Source organism: Crinia signifera, chromosome 7 (genome assembly GCF_055691185.1).
Source record: "Crinia signifera chromosome 7, ASM5569118v1, whole genome shotgun sequence".
In the NCBI taxonomy this organism is placed as follows: domain Eukaryota; kingdom Metazoa; phylum Chordata; class Amphibia; order Anura; family Myobatrachidae; genus Crinia; species Crinia signifera.
Window position 1 is genome coordinate 3,508,549 of NC_139223.1, and position 21,038 is coordinate 3,529,586.

Below are 21,038 nucleotides of genomic sequence, written 5' to 3' on the forward strand. Positions count from 1 at the left end.
TAGCCGATGGTCTGTGGGGGAGAGGGACATATCCGATGGTCTGTGGGGGAGAGGGACATATCCGATGGTCTGTGGGGGAGAGGGACATATCCGATGGTCTGTGGGGGAGAGGGACATATCCGATGGTCTGTGGGGGAGAGGGACATATCCGATGGTCTGTGGGGGAGAGGGACATATCCGATGGTCTGTGGGGGAGAGGGACATATCCGATGGTCTGCGGGGGAGAGGGTCACAGCCGATGGTCTGCGGGGGAGAGGGTCACAGCCGATGGTCTGTGGGGGAGGGAGCATTAAAAGAAAAGTCTGTAGCACACCATAGGCATCCTATACGTCACTGGACTGTCAGCCCCACATCTGTTCTGATGGCAGTATTACCCCCTCCCCTCCCCTCCCCCACCATCCATGTTATATTCTTATATTATAAAATTCTCAGCAAATACATAAAACACCAACGACCCAGAATGCAAAGAAGCAGCAGGAACTGTGGACCCCATCCCGTGTAGTGCTCTCACCCGCATTTGGAAGGACTGCATCCGAATAGCCACCTCCTTCCCGATCCGTCCAAGGCCCAGAATGCCGAGCGTCTTCCCATGCAGCTCCGAGCCCATGTACTAGAGGGAGAGCATGCTCATTGTTACTGTAATGTCCCTCCCTCCCTCTGTACCAACGGACTGCCGCCTCCCCCCCACCACCACACACACGCGGGTGCCGGACGTGTTCCCGGCCATCATTTACCCGACGTCGGGATCCCGACTGTCAAAACGCCGACAGCCGGGTGCCTGACGGCCACTCGCTATTTTCCCTCGTGAGGGTCCACAGCGACGCCACAAGGGGCTTTTTTACGCTCGCCTTGCTGTCTAACATCGGGCAGTTGGGATTCTATACCACACCCACACTGTACCAGCTGTCTACACTGCCCCTCCCCCACACTGTACTAGAGTGTGAGCTGTAGGGCAGACTGTCTTTACTGCTGCCCCCCCCCCCCCCCCACACACTGTGAGCTGTAGGGCAGACTGTCTATACTGCCCCCCCCCACCCACACACACACACGCACACTCTGAGTGTGAGCTGTAGGGCAGACTGTCCGTACTGCACCCCCCCTCCCCTGTGCTAGAGTGTGAGCTGTAGGGCAGACTGTCTGTACTGCCCCCCCCCCCCCCCCCTACACTGTGCTAGAGTGTGAGCTGTAGGGCAGACTGTCCGTTCTGCCCCCCCCCCTCCCCTGTGCTAGAGTGTGAGCTGTAGGGCAGACTGTCTGTACTGCCCCCCCCCCCCCCCCCCACACACACACACTGTGCTAGAGTGTGAGCTGAAGGCAAGACCCTGCACCCCCCCCCCCCCCCCCCTACTACTGTGCTAGAGTGTGAGCTGTAGGGCAGACTCTGTACCCCCCCCTACACTGTGCTAGAGTGTGAGCTGTAGGGCAGACTGTCTATACTGCCCCCCCCCCCCCCCCCCTACACTGTGCTAGAGTGTGAGCTGTAGGGCAGACTGACTGTCTGTACTGAACCCCCCCCCCCCCTACACTGTGCTAGAGTGTGAGCTGTAGGGCAGACTGACTGTCTGTACTGCCCCCCCCCCCCCCTCCCCTGTGCTAGAGTGTGAGCTGAAGGCAAGACCCTGCACCCCCCCCCCCCCTACTACTGTGCTAGAGTGTGAGCTGTAGGGCAGACTGACTGTACTGACCCCCCCCCCTACACTGTGCTAGAGTGTGAGCTGTAGGGCAGACTGTCCGTACTGCCCCCCCCCCCCACTGTGCTAGAGTGTGAGCTGAAGGCAAGACCCTGCACCCCCCCCCCCTACTACTGTGCTAGAGTGTGAGCTGTAGGGCAGACTGCCTGTACTGCCCCCCCCCCCCCCCCCCCCTACACTGTGCTAGAGTGTGAGCTGTAGGGCAGACTGCCTGTACTGCCCCCCCCCCCCCCCCCCCCCTACACTGTGCTAGAGTGTGAGCTGTAGGGCAGACTGACTGTCTGTACTGACCCCCCCCCCCCCCTACACTGTGCTAGAGTGTGAGCTGTAGGGTTCATACCTTCTTGCGGTCCCATTTCCCCTGATTCATGGATGCTGCTGCCTGAGGTATCTGTCTGAAAGAGATAGGACAAAATGTTAAATAATATCACTACCCCCCACCCCCTTCCTCACCTGGACCCTTCCACCTACCTGGAGAGGCTGAGGATGAGCCCACAAGTCAGCTCAGCAGCACTGATACTGTTCCCGGTAGGAGTGCTGGAGGGAGAGAGAGGAGGGAGATGATGACATCACAGGAGGTCAGGGTAGGGATTATCCCAACTGGGTCATAATACAGACAAGGACAAAATCCAGACATATAGAATGTACAGGTGAAACCGTCAACATGACTTTCCGTCGACAGGTCGCGAGGTCAACATGGGTTTTTCCACTGTTTTTTGACCCGACATGTGCCTACCATCCACTAGGGCGTGGCGGGAGAATAAAATAGTGTGCCCGAAGCATCGCGAGCGAAGCGAGGGGCTGCGGTTCACTTCCAACTGTGTCCATGTTGACATTCGGGTAAAAAAAAACAGTGAAAAAACCCATGTCGACATCACGACCTGTCGACGGAAAGTCATGTTGGCTGTTTCACCTGTACATTCTATGTCGTTATTATGACCCATTCAGGATTTCCACCGTTGGGATTTCATACTGAATCCGGGTTTACTGTATGTGGCTTCTGCTGTAATCTGCTCCCCACCATCCTGTCGGCTCCGGCCTTCTAGGACACTAACAGCCGGGTGTGGGACACTCCCTAGGTCCACATGAGTTTGTCTAGTGTCGATTGGTGACATGGACACTTTATAAGTCTTTATTCAGGGGAAATGTGAGGAAGAATGACCTCACAGAAAGAGTAGAAGATAAGTGGAATAGCCTCCCAACAGAGGTGGTAGAGGCAAATACAGTAGTACAATGTAAACATGCTTGGGATAGGCATAGTGATATCCTTACACAGAAATAAGGATCAGATATGGTTTGAGGGAACATGTTTAATACAGGGGCAGACTAGATGGGCCAAGTGGTTCTTATCTGCCGTCACATTCTGTGTTTCTGTAAGTGTAGCGCTGCGCTTGCCCTGCTTTGGGCATGGCGCACTGTAATATTATCACCCTATGCCCACTCAGTATAGTATGAAAGAAAGAAATTATGAAACCTCATGTCGATGGTGGTAGTGGTGATGAGGATGGTGGTGATGGAGGAGGGGGGGGGGGGGGGGGAGAGGAAAGGCCCTTCCCCTACTAATTACACAACCTAACGAGATGCAGTGACGCTCCCTTACTTCATAACAATGATCCCATTCTTGGTGGCGGCATCTACGTCCACATTGTCCACTCCGGTCCCTGCCCGTCCCACCACCTTCAGCCTGGTCCCTGCAGTCAGGACCTCCGAGGACACCTTCGTAGCTGAGCGTACAATGAGGCCGTCATAGTCCTGCAGGGACAGAGAGCAGAAGTCCTTAGCTCCAGGGGAAACACATCTACTGCACACTGACACACCTGCGTCAGCTGGGTGCCGACACCAGAATACCCTGCAGATCACTGGTCCGTGGTCCAGTCACACCGACAGTATACACACCTGCGTCAGCTGGGTGCCAACACCAGAATACCCTGCAGATCACTGGTCCGGTCACACTGACAGTATACACACCTGCGTCACCTGGGTGCCGACACCAGAATACTCTGCAGATCACTGGTCCGAGGTCCGGTCACACTGACAGTATACACACCTGCGTCACCCGGGTGCCGACACCAGAATACCCTGCAGATCACTGGTCCGAGGTTCAGTCACACTGACAGTATACACACCTGCGTCAGCTGGGTGCCGACACCAGAATACCCTGTAGATCACTGGTCCGGTCACACTGACAGTATACACACCTGCGTCAGCTGGGTGCCGACACCAGAATACCCTGCAGATCACTGGTCCGGTCACACTGACAGTATACACACCTGCGTCACCTGGGTGCCGACACCGGAATACCCTGCAGATCACTGGTCCGGTCACACTGACAGTATACACACCTGCGTCACCTGGGTGCCGACACCGGAATACCCTGCAGATCACTGGTCCGAGGTTCAGTCACACTGACAGTATACAAACCTGCGTCACCTGGGTGCCGACACCAGAATAATCTGCAGGTCACTGGTCCAATCACACTGACAGTATACACACCTGCATCAGCCGGGTGCCGACACCAGAATACCCTGCAGATCACTGGTCCAAGGTCTGGTCACACTGACAGTATACACACCTGCGTCAGCTGGGTGCCGACACCAGAATACCCTGCAGATCACTGGTCCGAGGTCCTGTCACACTGACAGTATACACACCTGCGTCACCTGGGTGCCGACACCAGAATACCCTGCAGGTCACTGGTCCAATCACACTGACAGTATACACACCTGCGTCACCCGGGTGCCGACACCAGAATACCCTGCGGATTACTGGTCCAGACACACTGACAGTATACACACCTGCGTCACCCGGGTGCCGACACCAGAATACCCTGCGGATCACTGGTCCGAGGTCCTATCACACTGACAGTATACACACTTGCGTCAGCTGGGTGCCGACACCAGAATACTCTGCAGATCACTGGTCCAAGGTCCGGTTACACTGACAGTATACACACCTGCGCCACCTGGGTGCCGACACCAGAATACCCTGCAGATCCCTGGTCCGGTCACACTGACAGTATACACACCTGCGTCACCTGGGTGCCGACACCAGAATACTCTGCAGGTCACTGGTCCGAGGTCCGGTCACACTGACAGTATACACACCTGCGTCACCCGGGTGCCGACACCAGAATACCCTGCAGATCACTGGTCCGAGGTTCAGTCACACTGACAGTATACACACCTGCGTCAGCTGGGTGCCGACACCAGAATACCCTGCAGATCACTGGTCCGAGGTCCGGTCACACTGACAGTATACACACCTGCGTCAGCTGGGTGCCGACACCAGAAAACCCTGCAGATCACTGGTTCGGTCACACTGACAGTATACACACCTGCGTCACCTGGGTGCCGACACCAGAATACTCTGCAGATCACTGGTCTGAGGTCCGGTTACACTGACAGTATACACACCTGCGTCACCTGGGTGCCGACACCAGAATATGCGGATCACTGGTCTGTGGTCCGGTCACACTGACAGTTTACACACCTGCGTCACCCGGGTGCCGACACCAGAATACCCTGCAGATCACTGGTCCGTGGTCCAGTCACACTGACAGTATACACACCTGCGTCACCCGGGTGCCGACACCAGAATACTCTGCAGATCACTGGTCCGAGGTCCGGTTACACTGACAGTATACACACCTGCGTCACCCGGGTGCCGACACCAGAATACCCTGCAGATCACTGGTCCGAGGTCCTGTCACACTGACAGTATACACACCTGCGTCACCTGGGTGCCGACACCAGAATACCCTGCAGATCACTGGTCCGTGGTCCGGTCACACTGACAGTATACACACCTGCATCAGCCGGGTGCCGACACCAGAATACTCTGCAGATCACTGGTCCGAGGTCCGGTTACACTGACAGTATACACACCTGCGTCACCTGGGTGCCGACACCAGAATACTCTGCAGATCACTGGTCCGAGGTCCGGTTACACTGACAGTAAACACACCTGCGTCACCCGGGTGCCGACACCAGAATACCCTGCAGATCACTGGTCCGAGGTCCTGTCACACTGACAGTATACACACCTGCGTCACCTGGGTGCCGACACCAGAATACCCTGCAGATCACTGGTCTGTGGTCCGGTCACACTGACAGTATACACACCTGCGTCACCTGGGTGCCGACACCAGAATACCCTGCAGATCACTGGTCTGTGGTCCGGTCACACTGACCGCATGCCTCGCCTTATACGGTCTTATTGCACCAGGACATACTACTCTGTGCTGTACAATTCCCTGTATGTGCTCATACTATGTATATCTGCGCTGTCCTTGTCCTGTATACTGGGTGAAAGTCTTTGTATGGGATCACACTATGCATACAGGAAAAGGGTAGTGCTACTGTGCAGATATACGTAGTATGAGTACATACAGAGATCACACTATGCATACAGGAAAAGGGTAGTGCTACTGTGCAGGTATACTGTGTGCAATTCTCTGTACGGGCTCACACTATGTATATCTGCACAGTAGCGCTGCCCTTGTCCTGTATACTGGGTGTAATTCTCTGTACGGGCTCACACTATGTATATCTGCACAGTAGCGCTGCCCTTGTCCTGTATACTGGGTGTAATTCTCTGTACGGGCTCACACTATGTATATCTGCACAGTGGCGCTGCCCTTGTCCTATATACTGGGTGTAATTCTCTGTATGGGCTCACACTATGTATATCTGCACAGTAGCGCTGCCCTTGTCCTGTATACTGGGTGTAATTCTCTGTACGGGCTCACACTATGTATATCTGCACAGTAGCGCTGCCCTTGTCCTGTATACTGGGTGTAATTCTGTGTACGGGCTCACACTATGTATATCTGCACAGTAGCGCTACCCGTGTCCTGTATGCTGTGTGCAATTCTCTGTACGGGCTCACACTATGTATATCTGCACAGTAGCGCTGCCCTTGTCCTATATACTGGGTGTAATTCTCTGTATGGGCTCACACTATGTATATCTGCACAGTAGCGCTGCCCTTGTCCTGTATACTGGGTGTAATTCTCTGTACGGGCTCACACTATGTATATCTGCACAGTAGCGCTGCCCTTGTCCTGTATACTGGGTGTAATTCTCTGTACGGGCTCACACTATGTATATCTGCACAGTAGCGCTGCCCGTGTCCTGTATACTGGGTGTAATTCTCTGTACGGGCTCACACTATGTATATCTGCACAGTAGCGCTGCCCTTGTCCTGTATACTGGGTGTAATTCTCTGTACGGGCTCACACTATGTATATCTGCACAGTAGCGCTGCCCTTGTCCTGTATACTGGGTGTAATTCTCTGTACGGGCTCACACTATGTATATCTGCACAGTAGCGCTGCCCTTGTCCTGTATACTGGGTGTAATTCTCTGTACGGGCTCACACTATGTATATCTGCACAGTAGCGCTGCCCTTGTCCTGTATACTGGGTGTAATATCCGAATGGGCTCACATTATGTATATCTGCACAGTAGCGCTGCCCTTGTCCTGTATACTGGGTGCAATTCTCTGTACGGGCTCACACTATGTATATCTGCACAGTAGCGCTGCCCTTGTCCTGTACATACTGGGTGTAATATCTGTACGGGCTCACACTATGTATATCTGCACAGTAGCGCTGCCCTTGTCCTGTACAAACTGGGTGTAATATCTGAATTGGCTCACACTATGTATATCTGCACAGTAGCGCTGCCCTTGTCCTGTATACTGGGTGTAATTCTCTGTACGGGCTCACACTATGTATATCTGCACAGTAGCGCTGCCCTTGTCCTGTATACTGGGTGCAATTCTCTGTACGGGCTCACACTATGTATATCTGCACAGTAGCGCTGCCCTTGTCCTGTACATACTGGGTGTAATATCTGTACGGGCTCACACTATGTATATCTGCACAGTAGCGCTGCCCTTGTCCTGTACATACTGGGTGTAATATCTGAATTGGCTCACACTATGTATATCTGCACAGTAGCGCTGCCCTTGTCCTGTATACTGGGTGTAATTCTCTGTACGGGCTCACACTATGTATATCTGCACAGTAGCGCTGCCCTTGTCCTGTATACTGGGTGTAATTCTCTGTACGGGCTCACACTATGTATATCTGCACAGTAGCGCTGCCCTTGTCCTGTATACTGGGTGCAATTCTCTGTACGGGCTCACACTATGTATATCTGCACAGTAGCGCTGCCCTTGTCCTGTATACTGGGTGCAATTCTCTGTACGGGCTCACACTATGTATATCTGCACAGTAGCGCTGCCCTTGTCCTGTACATACTGGGTGTAATATCTGTACGGGCTCACACTATGTATATCTGCACAGTAGCGCTGCCCTTGTCCTGTACATACTGGGTGTAATATCTGAATTGGCTCACACTATGTATATCTGCACAGTAGCGCTGCCCTTGTCCTGTATACTGGGTGTAATTCTCTGTACGGGCTCACACTATGTATATCTGCACAGTAGCGCTGCCCATGTCCTATATACTGTGTGTAATTCTCTGAATGGGCTCAAACTATGTATATCTGCACAGAAGCGCTGCCCGTGTCCTGTATACTGGGTGTAATTCTCTGTATTGTCTCACACTATGTATATCTGCACAGTAGCGCTGCCCGTGTCCTGTATACTGGGTGTAATTCTCTGTACGGGCTCACACTATGTATATCTGCACAGTAGCGCTGCCCATGTCCTGTATACTGGGTGTAATTCTCTGTACGGGCTCACACTATGTATATCTGCACAGTAGCGCTGCCCTTGTCCTGTATACTGTGTGTAATTCTCTGTATTGTCTCACACTATGTATATCTGCACAGTAGCGCTGCCCGTGTCCTGTATACTGGGTGTAATTCTCTGTAAGGGCTCACACTATGTATATCTGCACAGTAGCGCTGCCCTTGTCCTGTATACGGTGTGTAATTCTCTGTATTGTCTCACACTATGTATATCTGCACAGTAGCGCTGCCCATGTCCTGTATACTGGGTGTAATTTTCTGTATTGTCTCATACTATGTATATCTGCACAGTAGCGCTGCCCATGTCCTATATACTGGGTGTAATTCTATGTACGGGCTCACACTATGTATATCTGCACAGTGGCACTACCCTTGTTCTGTATATTAGGTGCACATCTCTGTATGGGCTCACACTATGTATATCTGCACAGTAGCGCTGCCCTTGTCCTGTATACTGTGTGTAATTCTCTGTATGGGTTCACACTATGTAAATCTGCACAGTAGTGCTGCCCTTGTCCTGTATACTGGGTGTAATATCCGAATGGGCTCACATTATGTATATCTGCACAGTAGCGCTGCCCGTGTCCAGTATACTGGGTATAATTCTCTGTACGGGCTCACACTATGTATATCTGCACAGTAGTGCTGCCCTTGTCCTGTATACTGGGTGTAATATCCGAATGGGCTCACATTATGTATATCTGCACAGTAGCGCTGCCCGTGTCCAGTATACTGGGTATAATTCTCTGTACGGGCTCACACTATGTATATCTGCACAGTAGTGCTGCCCTTGTCCTGTATACTGGGTGTAATTCTCTGTACGGGCTCACACTATGTATATCTGCACAGTAGCGCTGCCCGTGTCCTGTATACTGGGTGTAATATCTGTACGGGCTCACACTATGTATATCTGCACAGTAGCGCTGCTCGTGTCCTGTATACTGTGTCTAATTCTCTGTATGGGCTCACACTATGTATATCTGCACAGTAGCGCTGCCCTTGTCCTGTACATACTGGGTATAATTCTCTGTATGGGCTCACACTATGTATATCTGCACAGTAGCACTGCCCTTGTCCTGTATACTGGGTGTAATATCCGAATGGGCTCACATTATGTATATCTGCACAGTAGCGCTGCCCGTGTCCTGTATACTGGGTATAATTCTCTGTACGGGCTCACAATATGTATATCTGCACAGTAGCGCTGCCCGTGTCCTGTATACTGGGTGTAATTCTCTGTATGGGCTCACACTATGTATATCTGCACAGTAGCGCTGCCCTTGTCCTGTATACAGTGTATAATTCTCTGTACGGGCTCACAATATGTATATCTGCACAGTAGTGCTGCCCATGTCCTGTATACTGTGTGTAATTCTCTGTACGGGCTCACACTATGTATATCTGCACAGTAGCGCTGCCCTTGTCCTGTACATACTGTGTGTAATTCTCTGTACGGGCTCACACTATGTATATCTGCACAGTAGCGCTGCCCGTGTCCTGTATACTGGGTGTAATTCTCTGTACGGGCTCACACTATGTATATCTGCACAGTAGCGCTGCCCTTGTCCTGTATACTGTGTGTAATTCTCTGTATGGGTTCACACTATGTAAATCTGCACAGTAGCCCTGCCCTTTTCCTGTACATACTGGGTGTAATATCTGTATGGGCTCACACTATGTATATCTGCACAGTGGCACTACCCTTGTTCTGTATATTAGGTGCACATCTCTGTATGGGCTCACACTATGTATATCTGCACAGTAGCGCTGCCCTTGTCCTGTATACTGTGTGTAATTCTCTGTATGGGCTCACGCTATGTATATCTGCACAGTAGCGCTGCTCGTGTCCTGTATACTGTGTGTAATTCTCTGTATGGGCTCACACTATGTATATCTGCACAGTAGCGCTGCCCTTGTCCTGTACATACTGGGTATAATTCTCTGTATGGGCTCACACTATGTATATCTGCACAGTAGCGCTGCGCTTGTCCTGTATACTGGGTGTAATATCCGAATGGGATCACATTATGTATATCTGCACAGTAGCGCTGCCCGTGTCCTGTATACTGGGTATAATTCTCTGTACAGGCTCACAATATGTATATCTGCACAGTAGCGCTGCCTGTGTCCTGTATACTGGGTGTAATTCTCTGTACGGGCTCACACTATGTATATCTGCACAGTAGCGCTGCCCTTGTCCTGTATACAGTGTGTAATTCTCTGTACGGGCTCACACTATGTATATCTGCACAGTAGTGCTGCCCATGTCCTGTATACTGGGTGTAATTCTCTGTACGGGCTCACACTATGTATATCTGCACAGTAGCGCTGCCCTTGTCCTGTATACTGTGTGTAATTCTCTGTATGGGTTCACACTATGTAAATCTGCACAGTAGCCCTGCCCTTTTCCTGTACATACTGGGTGTAATATCTGTATGGGCTCACACTATGTATATCTGCACAGTAGCGCTGCTCGTGTCCTGTATACTGTGTGTAATTCTCTGTATGGGCTCACACTATGTATATCTGCACAGTAGCGCTGCCCTTGTCCTGTACATACTGGGTATAATTCTCTGTATGGGCTCAAACTATGTATATCTGCACAGTAGCGCTGCGCTTGTCCTGTATACTGGGTGTAATATCCGAATGGGCTCACATTATGTATATCTGCACAGTAGCGCTGCCCGTGTCCTGTATACTGGGTATAATTCTCTGTACGGGCTCACAATATGTATATCTGCACAGTAGCGCTGCCTGTGTCCTGTATACTGGGTGTAATTCTCTGTATGGGCTCACACTATGTAAATCTGCACAGTAGCCCTGCCCTTTTCCTGTACATACTGGGTGTAATATCTGTATGGGCTCACACTATGTATATCTGCACAGTAGTGCTGCCCTTGTCCTATATACTGGGTGCACTTCTCTGTACGGGCTCACACTATGTATATCTGCACAGTAGCGCTGCCCTTGTCCTGTATACTGGGTGTAATTCTCTGTACGGGCTCACACTATGTATATCTGCACAGGAGCGCTACCCTTGTCCTGTATACTGGGTGTAATTCTCTGTACGGGCTCACACTATGTATATCTGCACCGTAGCGCTGCCCGTGTCCTGTATACTGGGTGTAATTCTCTGTATGGGCTCACACTATGTATATCTGCACAGTAGAAATGCCATTGTCCTATATACTGGGTGTAATTCTCTGTACGGCCTCACACTATGTATATCTGCACAGTAGCGCTGCCCGTGTCCTGTATACTGGGTGTAATTCTCTGTATGGGCTCACACTATGTATATCTGCACAGTAGAAATGCCATTGTCCTATATACTGGGTGCAATTCTCTGTACGGGCTCACACTATGTATATTTGCACAGTAGCGCTGCCCGTGTCCTGTATACTGAGTGTAATATCTGTACAGGCTCACACTATGTATATCTGCACAGTAGCGCTGTCCGTGTCCTGTATACTGGGTGTAATATCTGTACGGGCTCACACTATGTATATCTGCACAGTAGCGCTGCACTTGTCCTGTATACTGGGTGTAATTCTCTGTATTGTCTCATACTATGTATATCTGCACAGTAGCGCTGCCCTTCTCCTGTACATACTGGGTGTAATTCTCTGTACGGGCTCACACTATGTATATCTGCACAGTAGCGCTGCTCGTGTCCTGTATACTGTGTGTAATTCTCTGTACGGGCTCACACTATGTATATCTGCACAGTAGTGCTGCCCTTGTCCTGTATACTGGGTGTAATATCCGAATGGGCTCACATTATGTATATCTGCACAGTAGCGCTGCCCGTGTCCAGTATACTGGGTATAATTCTCTGTACGGGCTCACACTATGTATATCTGCACAGTAGTGCTGCCCTTGTCCTGTATACTGGGTGTAATTCTCTGTACGGGCTCACACTATGTATATCTGCACAGTAGCGCTGCCCGTGTCCTGTATACTGGGTGTAATATCTGTACGGGCTCACACTATGTATATCTGCACAGTAGCGCTGCCCTCCTCCTGTATACTGGGTGTGATTCTCTGTACGGGCTCACACTATGTATATCTGCACAGTAGCGCTGCCCGTGTCCTGTATGCTGTGTGTAATTCTCTGTACGGGCTCACACTATGTATATCTGCACAGTAGCGCTGCCCGTGTCCTGTATACTGGGTGTAATTCTCTGTACGGGCTCACACTATGTATATCTGCACAGTAGCGCTGCCCTTGTCCTGTATACTGGGTGTAATATCTGTACGGGCTCACACTATGTGTATCTGCACAGTAGCGCTGCCCTTGTCCTGTATAATGTGTGTAATATCTGTACGGGCTCACACTATGTATATCTGCACAGTAGCGCTGCTCGTGTCCTGTATATTGGGTGTAATTCTCTGTACGGGCTTACACTATGTATATCTGCACAGTAGCGCTGCCCGTGTCCTGTATGCTGTGTGTAATTCTCTGTACGGGCTCACACTATGTATATCTGCACAGTAGCGCTGCCCTTGTTCTGTATACTGGGTGTAATATCTGTACGGGCTCACACTATGTATATCTGCACAGTAGCGCTGCTCGTGTCCTGTATACTGTGTGTAATATCTGTACGGGCTCACAGTATGTATATCTGCACAGTAGCGCTGCCCGTGTCCTGTATACTGGGTGCACTTCTCTGTACGGGCTCACACTATGTATATCTGCACAGTAGCGCTGCCCTTGTCCTATATACTGGGTGCACTTCTTTGTACGGGCTCACACTATGTATATCTGCACAGTAGCGCTGCCCTTGTCCTGTATACTGGGTGTAATTCTCTGTACGGGCTCACACTATGTATATCTGCACAGGAGCGCTACCCTTGTCCTGTATACTGGGTGCAATTCTCTGTACGGGCTCACACTATGTATATCTGCACCGTAGCGCTGCCCGTGTCCTGTATACTGGGTGTAATTCTCTGTATGGGCTCACACTATGTATATCTGCACAGTAGAAATGCCATTGTCCTATATACTGGGTGCAATTCTCTGTACGGGCTCACACTATGTATATTTGCACAGTAGCGCTGCCCGTGTCCTGTATACTGAGTGTAATATCTGTACAGGCTCACACTATGTATATCTGCACAGTAGCGCTGTCCGTGTCCTGTATACTGGGTGTAATATCTGTACGGGCTCACACTATGCATATCTGCACAGTAGCGCTGCACTTGTCCTGTATACTGGGTGTAATTCTCTGTATTGTCTCATACTATGTATATCTGCACAGTAGCGCTGCCCTTCTCCTGTACATACTGGGTGTAATTCTCTGTACGGGCTCACACTATGTATATCTGCACAGTAGCGCTGCTCGTGTCCTGTATACTGTGTGTAATTCTCTGTACGGGCTCACACTATGTATATCTGCACAGTAGTGCTGCCCTTGTCCTGTATACTGGGTGTAATATCCGAATGGGCTCACATTATGTATATCTGCACAGTAGCGCTGCCCGTGTCCAGTATACTGGGTATAATTCTCTGTACGGGCTCACACTATGTATATCTGCACAGTAGTGCTGCCCTTGTCCTGTATACTGGGTGTAATTCTCTGTACAGGCTCACACTATGTATATCTGCACAGTAGCGCTGCCCGTGTCCTGTATACTGGGTGTAATATCTGTACGGGCTCACGCTATGTATATCTGCACAGTAGCGCTGCACTTGTCCTGTATACTGGGTGTAATTCTCTGTATTGTCTCATACTATGTATATCTGCACAGTAGCGCTGCCCTTCTCCTGTACATACTGGGTGTAATTCTCTGTACGGGCTCACACTATGTATATCTGCACAGTAGTGCTGCCCTTGTCCTGTATACTGGGTGTAATTCTCTGTACGGGCTCACACTATGTATATCTGCACAGTAGCGCTACTCGTGTCCTGTATACTGTGTGTAATTCTCTGTACGGGCTCACACTATGTATATCTGCACAGTAGCGCTGCTCGTGTCCTGTATACTGTGTGTAATTCTCTGTACGGGCTCACACTATGTATATCTGCACAGTAGCGCTGCCCTTGTCCTGTATACTGGGTGTAATTCTCTGTACGGGCTCACACTATGTATATCTGCACAGTAGCGCTGCCCGTGTCCTGTATACTGGGTGTAATTCTCTGTACGGGCTCACACTATGTATATCTGCACAGTAGCGCTGCCCGTGTCCTGTATACTGGGTGTAACTCTCTGTACGGGCTCACACTATGTATATCTGCACAGTAGCGCTGCCCTTGTCCTGTATACTGGGTGTAATTCTCTGTACGGGCTCACACTATGTATATCTGCACAGTAGCGCTGCCCTTGTCCTGTATACTGGGTGTAATTCTCTGTACGGGCTCACACTATGTATATCTGCACAGTAGCGCTGCCAGTGTCCTGTATACTGGGTGTAATTCTCTGTACGGGCTCACACTATGTATATCTGCACAGGAGCGCTGCCCTTGTCCTGTATACTGGGTGTGATTCTCTGTACGGGCTCACACTATGTATATCTGCACAGTAGCGCTGCCCGTGTCCTGTATACTGGGTGTAATTCTCTGTACGGGCTCACACTATGTATATCTGCACAGTAGCGCTGCCCTTGTCCTGTATACTGGGTGTAATATCTGTACGGGCTCACACTATGTATATCTGCACAGTAGCGCTGCCCTTGTCCTGTATACTGGGTGTAATATCTGTACGGGCTCACACTATGTATATCTGCACAGTAGCGCTGCCCTTGTCCTGTATAATGTGTGTAATATCTGTACGGGCTCACACTATGTATATCTGCACAGTAGCGCTGCCCGTGTCCTGTATACTGGGTGTAATATCTGTACGGGCTCACACTATGTATATCTGCACAGTAGCGCTGCTCGTGTCCTGTATATTGGGTGTAATTCTCTGTACGGGCTTACACTATGTATATCTGCACAGTAGCGCTGCCCTTGTTCTGTATACTGGGTGTAATATCTGTACGGGCTCACACTATGTATATCTGCACAGTAGCGCTGCTCGTGTCCTGTATACTGTGTGTAATATCTGTACGGGCTCACAGTATGTATATCTGCACAGTAGCGCTGCCCGTGTCCTGTATACTGGGTGTAATATCTGTACGGGCTCACACTATGTATATCTGCACAGTAGCGCTGCTCGTGTCCTGTATACTGGGTGTAATATCTGTACGGGCTCACACTATGTATATCTGCACAGTAGCACTGCCCTTGTCCTGTATACTGGGTGTAATTCTCTGTACGGGCTCACACTATGTATATCTGCACAGTAGCGCTGCCCTTGTCCTGTATACTGGGTGTAATTCTCTGTATTGTCTCACACTATGTATATCTGCACAGTAGCGCTGCCCTTGTTCTGTATACTGGGTGTAATTCTCTGTACGGGCTCATACTATGTATATCTGCACAGTAGCGCTGCCCTTGTCCTGTATACTGTGTGTAATTCTCTGTACGGGCTCACACTATGTATATCTGCACAGTAGCGCTGCCCTTGTTCTGTATACTGGGTGTAATATCTGTACGGGCTCACACTATGTATATCTGCACAGTAGAAATTCCATTGTCCTATATACTGGGTGCAATTCTCTGTACGGGCTCACACTATGTATATCTGCACAGTAGAGCTGCTCGTGTCCTGTATACTGTGTGTAATATCTGTACGGGCTCACACTATGTATATCTGCACAGTAGCGATGCCCGTGTCCTGTATACTGGGTGTAACATCTGTACGGGCTCACACTATGTATATCTGCAAAGTAGCGCTGCCCTTGTTCTGTATACTGGGTGTAATTCTCTGTACGGGCTCACACTATGTATATCTGCACAGTAGCGCTGCCCGTGTCCTGTATACTGGGTGTAATTCTCTGTACGGGCTCACACTATGTATATCTGCACAGTAGCGCTGCCCGTGTCCTGTATACTGGGTGTAATTCTCTGTACGGGCTCACACTATGTATATCTGCACAGTAGCGCTGCCCTTGTCCTGTATACTGTGTGTAATTCTCTGTACGGGTTCACACTATGTATATCTGCACAGTAGCGCTGCCCGTGTCCTGTATACTGGGTGTAATTCTCTGTACGGGCTCACACTATGTATATCTGCACAGTAGCGTTGCCCGTGTCCTGTATACTGGGTGTAATTCTCTGTATTGTCTCACACTATGTATATCTGCACAGTAGCGCTGCCCTTGTCCTGTACATACTGGGTGTAATTCTCTGTACGGGCTCACACTATGTATATCTGCACAGTAGCGCTGCCCTTGTCCTGTACATACTGGGTGTAATTCTCTGTACGGGCTCACACTATGTATATCTGCACAGTAGCGCTGCCCTTGTCCTGTATACTGGGTGTAATATCTGTACGGGCTCACACTATGTATATCTGCACAGTAGTGCTGCCCTTGTCCTGTATGCTGGGTGTAATTCTCTGTACGGGCTCACACTATGTATATCTGCACAGTAGTGCTGCCCTTGTCCTGTATGCTGTGTGTAATTCTCTGTACGGGCTCACACTATGTATATCTGCACAGTAGCGCTGCCCGTGTCCTGTATACTGGGTGTAATTCTCTGTACGGGCTCACACTATGTATATCTGCACAGTAGCGCTGCCCTTGTCCTGTATACTGTGTGTAATTCTCTGTACGGGCTCACACTATGTATATCTGCACAGTAGCGCTGCCCTTGTCCTGTATACTGTGTGTAATTCTCTGTACGGGCTCACACTATGTATATCTGCACAGTAGCGCTGCCCGTGTCCTGTATACTGGGTGTAATTCTCTGTACGGGCTCACACTATGTATATCTGCACAGTAGCGCTGCCCGTGTCCTGTATACTGGGTGTAATTCTCTGTATTGTCTCACACTATGTATATCTGCACAGTAGCGCTGCCCGTGTCCTGTATACTGGGTGTAATTCTCTGTACGGCTCACACTATGTATATCTGCACAGTAGCGCTGCCCTTGTCCTGTACATACTGGGTGTAATTCTCTGTACGGGCTCACACTATGTATATCTGCACAGTAGCGCTGCCCTTGTCCTGTATACTGGGTGTAATATCTGTACGGGCTCACACTATGTATATCTGCACAGTAGTGCTGCCCTTGTCCTGTATACTGGGTGTAATTCTCTGTACGGGCTCACACTATGTATATCTGCACAGTAGTGCTGCCCTTGTCCTGTATGCTGTGTGTAATTCTCTGTACGGGCTCACACTATGTATATCTGCACAGTAGCGCTGCCCGTGTCCTGTATACTGGGTGTAATTCTCTGTACGGGCTCACACTATGTATATCTGCACAGTAGCGCTGCCCTTGTCCTGTATACTGGGTGTAATTCTCTGTATGGGCTCACACTATGTATATCTGCACAGTAGAAATGCCATTGTCCTATATACTGGGTGTAATTCTCTGTACGGGCTCACACTATGTATATCTGCACAGTAGCGCTGCCCTTGTCCTGTATACTGGGTGTAATTCTCTGTATTGTCTCACACTATGTATATCTGCACAGTAGCGCTGCCCGTGTCCTGTATACTGTGTGTAATTCTCTGTACGGGCTCACACTATGTATATCTGCACAGTAGTGCTGCCCGTGTCCTGTATACTGGGTGTAATTCTCTGTACGGGCTCACACTATGTATATCTGCACAGTAGCGCTGCCCTTGTCCTGTATACTGGGTGTAATTCTCTGTACGGGCTCACACTATGTATATCTGCACAGTAGCGCTGCCCGTGTCCTGTATACTGGCTGTAATTCTCTGTACGGGCTCACACTATGTATATCTGCACAGTAGCGCTACCCGTGTCCTGTATACTGGGTGTAATATCTGTACGGGCTCACACTATGTATATCTGCACAGTAGCGCTACCCGTGTCCTGTATACTGGGTGTAATATCTGTACGGGCTCACACTATGTATATCTGCACAGTAGCGCTGCCCGTGTCCTGTATACTGGGTATAATTCTCTGTACGGGCTCACACTATGTATATCTGCACAGTAGCGCTGCCCTTGTCCTGTATACTGGGTGTAATTCTCTGTACGGGCTCACACTATGTATATCTGCACAGTAGCGCTGCCCTTGTCCTGTATACTGTGTGTAATTTTCTGTACGGGCTCACACTATGTATATCTGCACAGTAGCGCTGCCCGTGTCCTGTATACTGGGTATAATTCTCTGTACGGGCTCACACTATGTATATCTGCACAGTAGCGCTGCCCTTGTCCTGTATACTGGGTGTAATTCTCTGTACGGGCTCACACTATGTATATCTGCACAGTAGCGCTACCCGTGTCCTGTATACTGGGTGTAATTCTCTGTACAGGCTCACACTATGTATATCTGCACAGTAGCGCTGCCCTTGTCCTGTATGCTGTGTGTAATTCTCTGTACGGGCTCACACTATGTATATCTGCACAGTAGCGCTGCCCTTGTCCTGTATACTGGGTGTAATTCTCTGTACGGGCTCACACTACGTATATCTGCACAGTAGCGCTACCCGTGTCCTGTATACTGGGTGTAATTCTCTGTACAGGCTCACACTATGTATATCTGCACAGTAGCGCTGCCCTTGTCCTGTATGCTGTGTGTAATTCTCTGTACAGGCTCACACTATGTATATCTGCACAGTAGCGCTGCCCTTGTCCTGTATGCTGTGTGTAATTCTCTGTACAGGCTCACACTATGTATATCTGCACAGTAGCGCTGCCCTTGTCCTGTATACTGGGTGTAATTCTCTATACGGGCTCACACTATGTATATCTGCACAGCAGCGCTGCCCTTGTCCTGTATACTGGGTGTAATTCTCTGTACAGGCTCACACTATGTATATCTGCACAGTAGCGCTGCCCTTGTCCTGTATGCTGTGTGTAATTCTCTGTACAGGCTCACACTATGTATATCTGCACAGTAGCGCTGCCCTTGTCCTGTATGCTGTGTGTAATTCTCTGTACAGGCTCACACTATGTATATCTGCACAGTAGCGCTGCCCTTGTCCTGTATGCTGTGTGTAATTCTCTGTACGGGCTCACACTATGTATATCTGCACAGTAGCGCTGCCCGTGTCCTGTATACTGGGTGTAATTCTCTGTACGGGCTCACACTATGTATATCTGCACAGTAGCGCTGCCCGTGTCCTGTATACTGGGTATAATTCTCTGTATGGGCTCACACTATGTATATCTGCACAGTAGCGCTGCCCTTGTCCTGTATACTGGGTGCAATTCTCTGTATGTGTTATTATTGCATTGCTACATATTGAGTCTCCCTGTTACACGTATAGTTACAAGCAGCTGCACGTGGGGATGATAAGCCCCGCCCCTGGCTCCCAGCCCCGCCCCTCCCCTGACATATCTCCCCTCTCTTGCATCAGACTGGGGGAATGAATGAAGTTTTGGAGACTGCTGGGAATATCCAGGAGACATCCTGCAGATCATTGCACTATGTATTCCCTGTTCTGCAGCCTATTGCAACAGACATTTCCCTGCAGACATTCTGCAAACTATCTGCAGATCATCACACCACTACTGCCACACTCCAGCCCCCTCCCCTCAACTACCCCTAGCACAATGTTGGGGGCCCCCTTATCCCATGCTGGAGTCACCCCTTATCCTGCAGTCCTAGCACAATGTTCGAGCCCCCTTACTCTGCAGCCCCCCATTACCCCATGCAAAGTGCTGGCGTCACCCCTTATCCTGCAGCACCCCCTTACCCCTAGCACAATGTTGGGGGTCACCCTTACTCTGCAGCCCCCATTACCCCATGCACAGTGCTGGCGTCACCCCTTATCCTGCAGGTCCCCCCCCTCCCCCAGTCCCATCCTGCAGACCATTACTCCCCTGCATGCTCCTGCCTCCCACCAGCACGGCTGCAGCGGGGTCACATACCGGTATCTTGGAGATGAGCTGCTGGGGGGTCAGACCCGGGCACTCGGTCACCTCTATCCCCCCCTGGGTGCGCAGGATCCGGGCACATGCCGGAGCCAGGCTGTCACTGATCAGTACACGGGAGATGTCACAGAGAGCCATGGTCCTGCTGCCGGGGAGTGAGGCCTCTGCGCTGGTGCCTCTCTCTGTGCTGCAGCTGCTGCCGGTGCCTCTCTCTGTGCTGCTGCCGGTGCCTCTGTCTGTGCTGCTGCTGCCGGTGCCTCTGTTACATAAGCCCTGGCTGCAGTCTCCCTCCCTCCGCGCTGACACAGCTGCAACTATCCCAATCACATCATCCCCCTGGCTGCACTCCCATCATCCCCGCTCCAGTGATTACCCCTCCCCGCCCCGCCTGTCTCCCCACACTCTGCCCTCCTCCTGCACCTGGCTGTCTCCCCACCCTCTGCCCTCCTCCTGCCTGTCTCTCCCTCCTGCACCTGGCTGTCTCCCCACCCTCTGCCCTCCTCCTGCCTGTCTCTCCCTCCTGCACCTGGCTGTCTCCCCACCCTCTGCCCTCCTCCTGCCTGTCTCTCCCTCCTGCACCTGGCTGTCTCCCCACCCTCTACCCTCCTCCTGCCTGTCTCTCCCTCCTGCACCTGGCTGTCTCCCCACCCTCTACCCTCCTCCTGCCTGTCTCTCCCTCCTGCACCTGGCTGTCTCCCCACCCTCTGCCCTCCTCCTGCTGCCTGTCT

At 50.7% G+C, this 21,038-nt stretch overlaps 1 protein-coding gene across 1 annotated transcript in view; it reads right to left on the bottom strand.

Annotated features, from left to right (window-relative positions):
• Positions 1-20,676, bottom strand: part of PHGDH (phosphoglycerate dehydrogenase) — a 30,232-nt gene extending 9,556 nt beyond the window's left edge. The window contains exons 1-5 of the mRNA XM_083152240.1: positions 20,308-20,676; positions 3,292-3,443; positions 2,163-2,228; positions 2,032-2,086; positions 512-610 (exon numbers count right to left, since the gene is read on the bottom strand). Of these exons, the coding sequence (XP_083008366.1) occupies positions 512-610; positions 2,032-2,086; positions 2,163-2,228; positions 3,292-3,443; positions 20,308-20,448 (513 nt within the window). The 5' untranslated portion in view covers positions 20,449-20,676. The remainder of the gene's footprint in view (positions 1-511; positions 611-2,031; positions 2,087-2,162; positions 2,229-3,291; positions 3,444-20,307) is intronic.
• Positions 20,677-21,038: the final 362 nt, after the last annotated feature.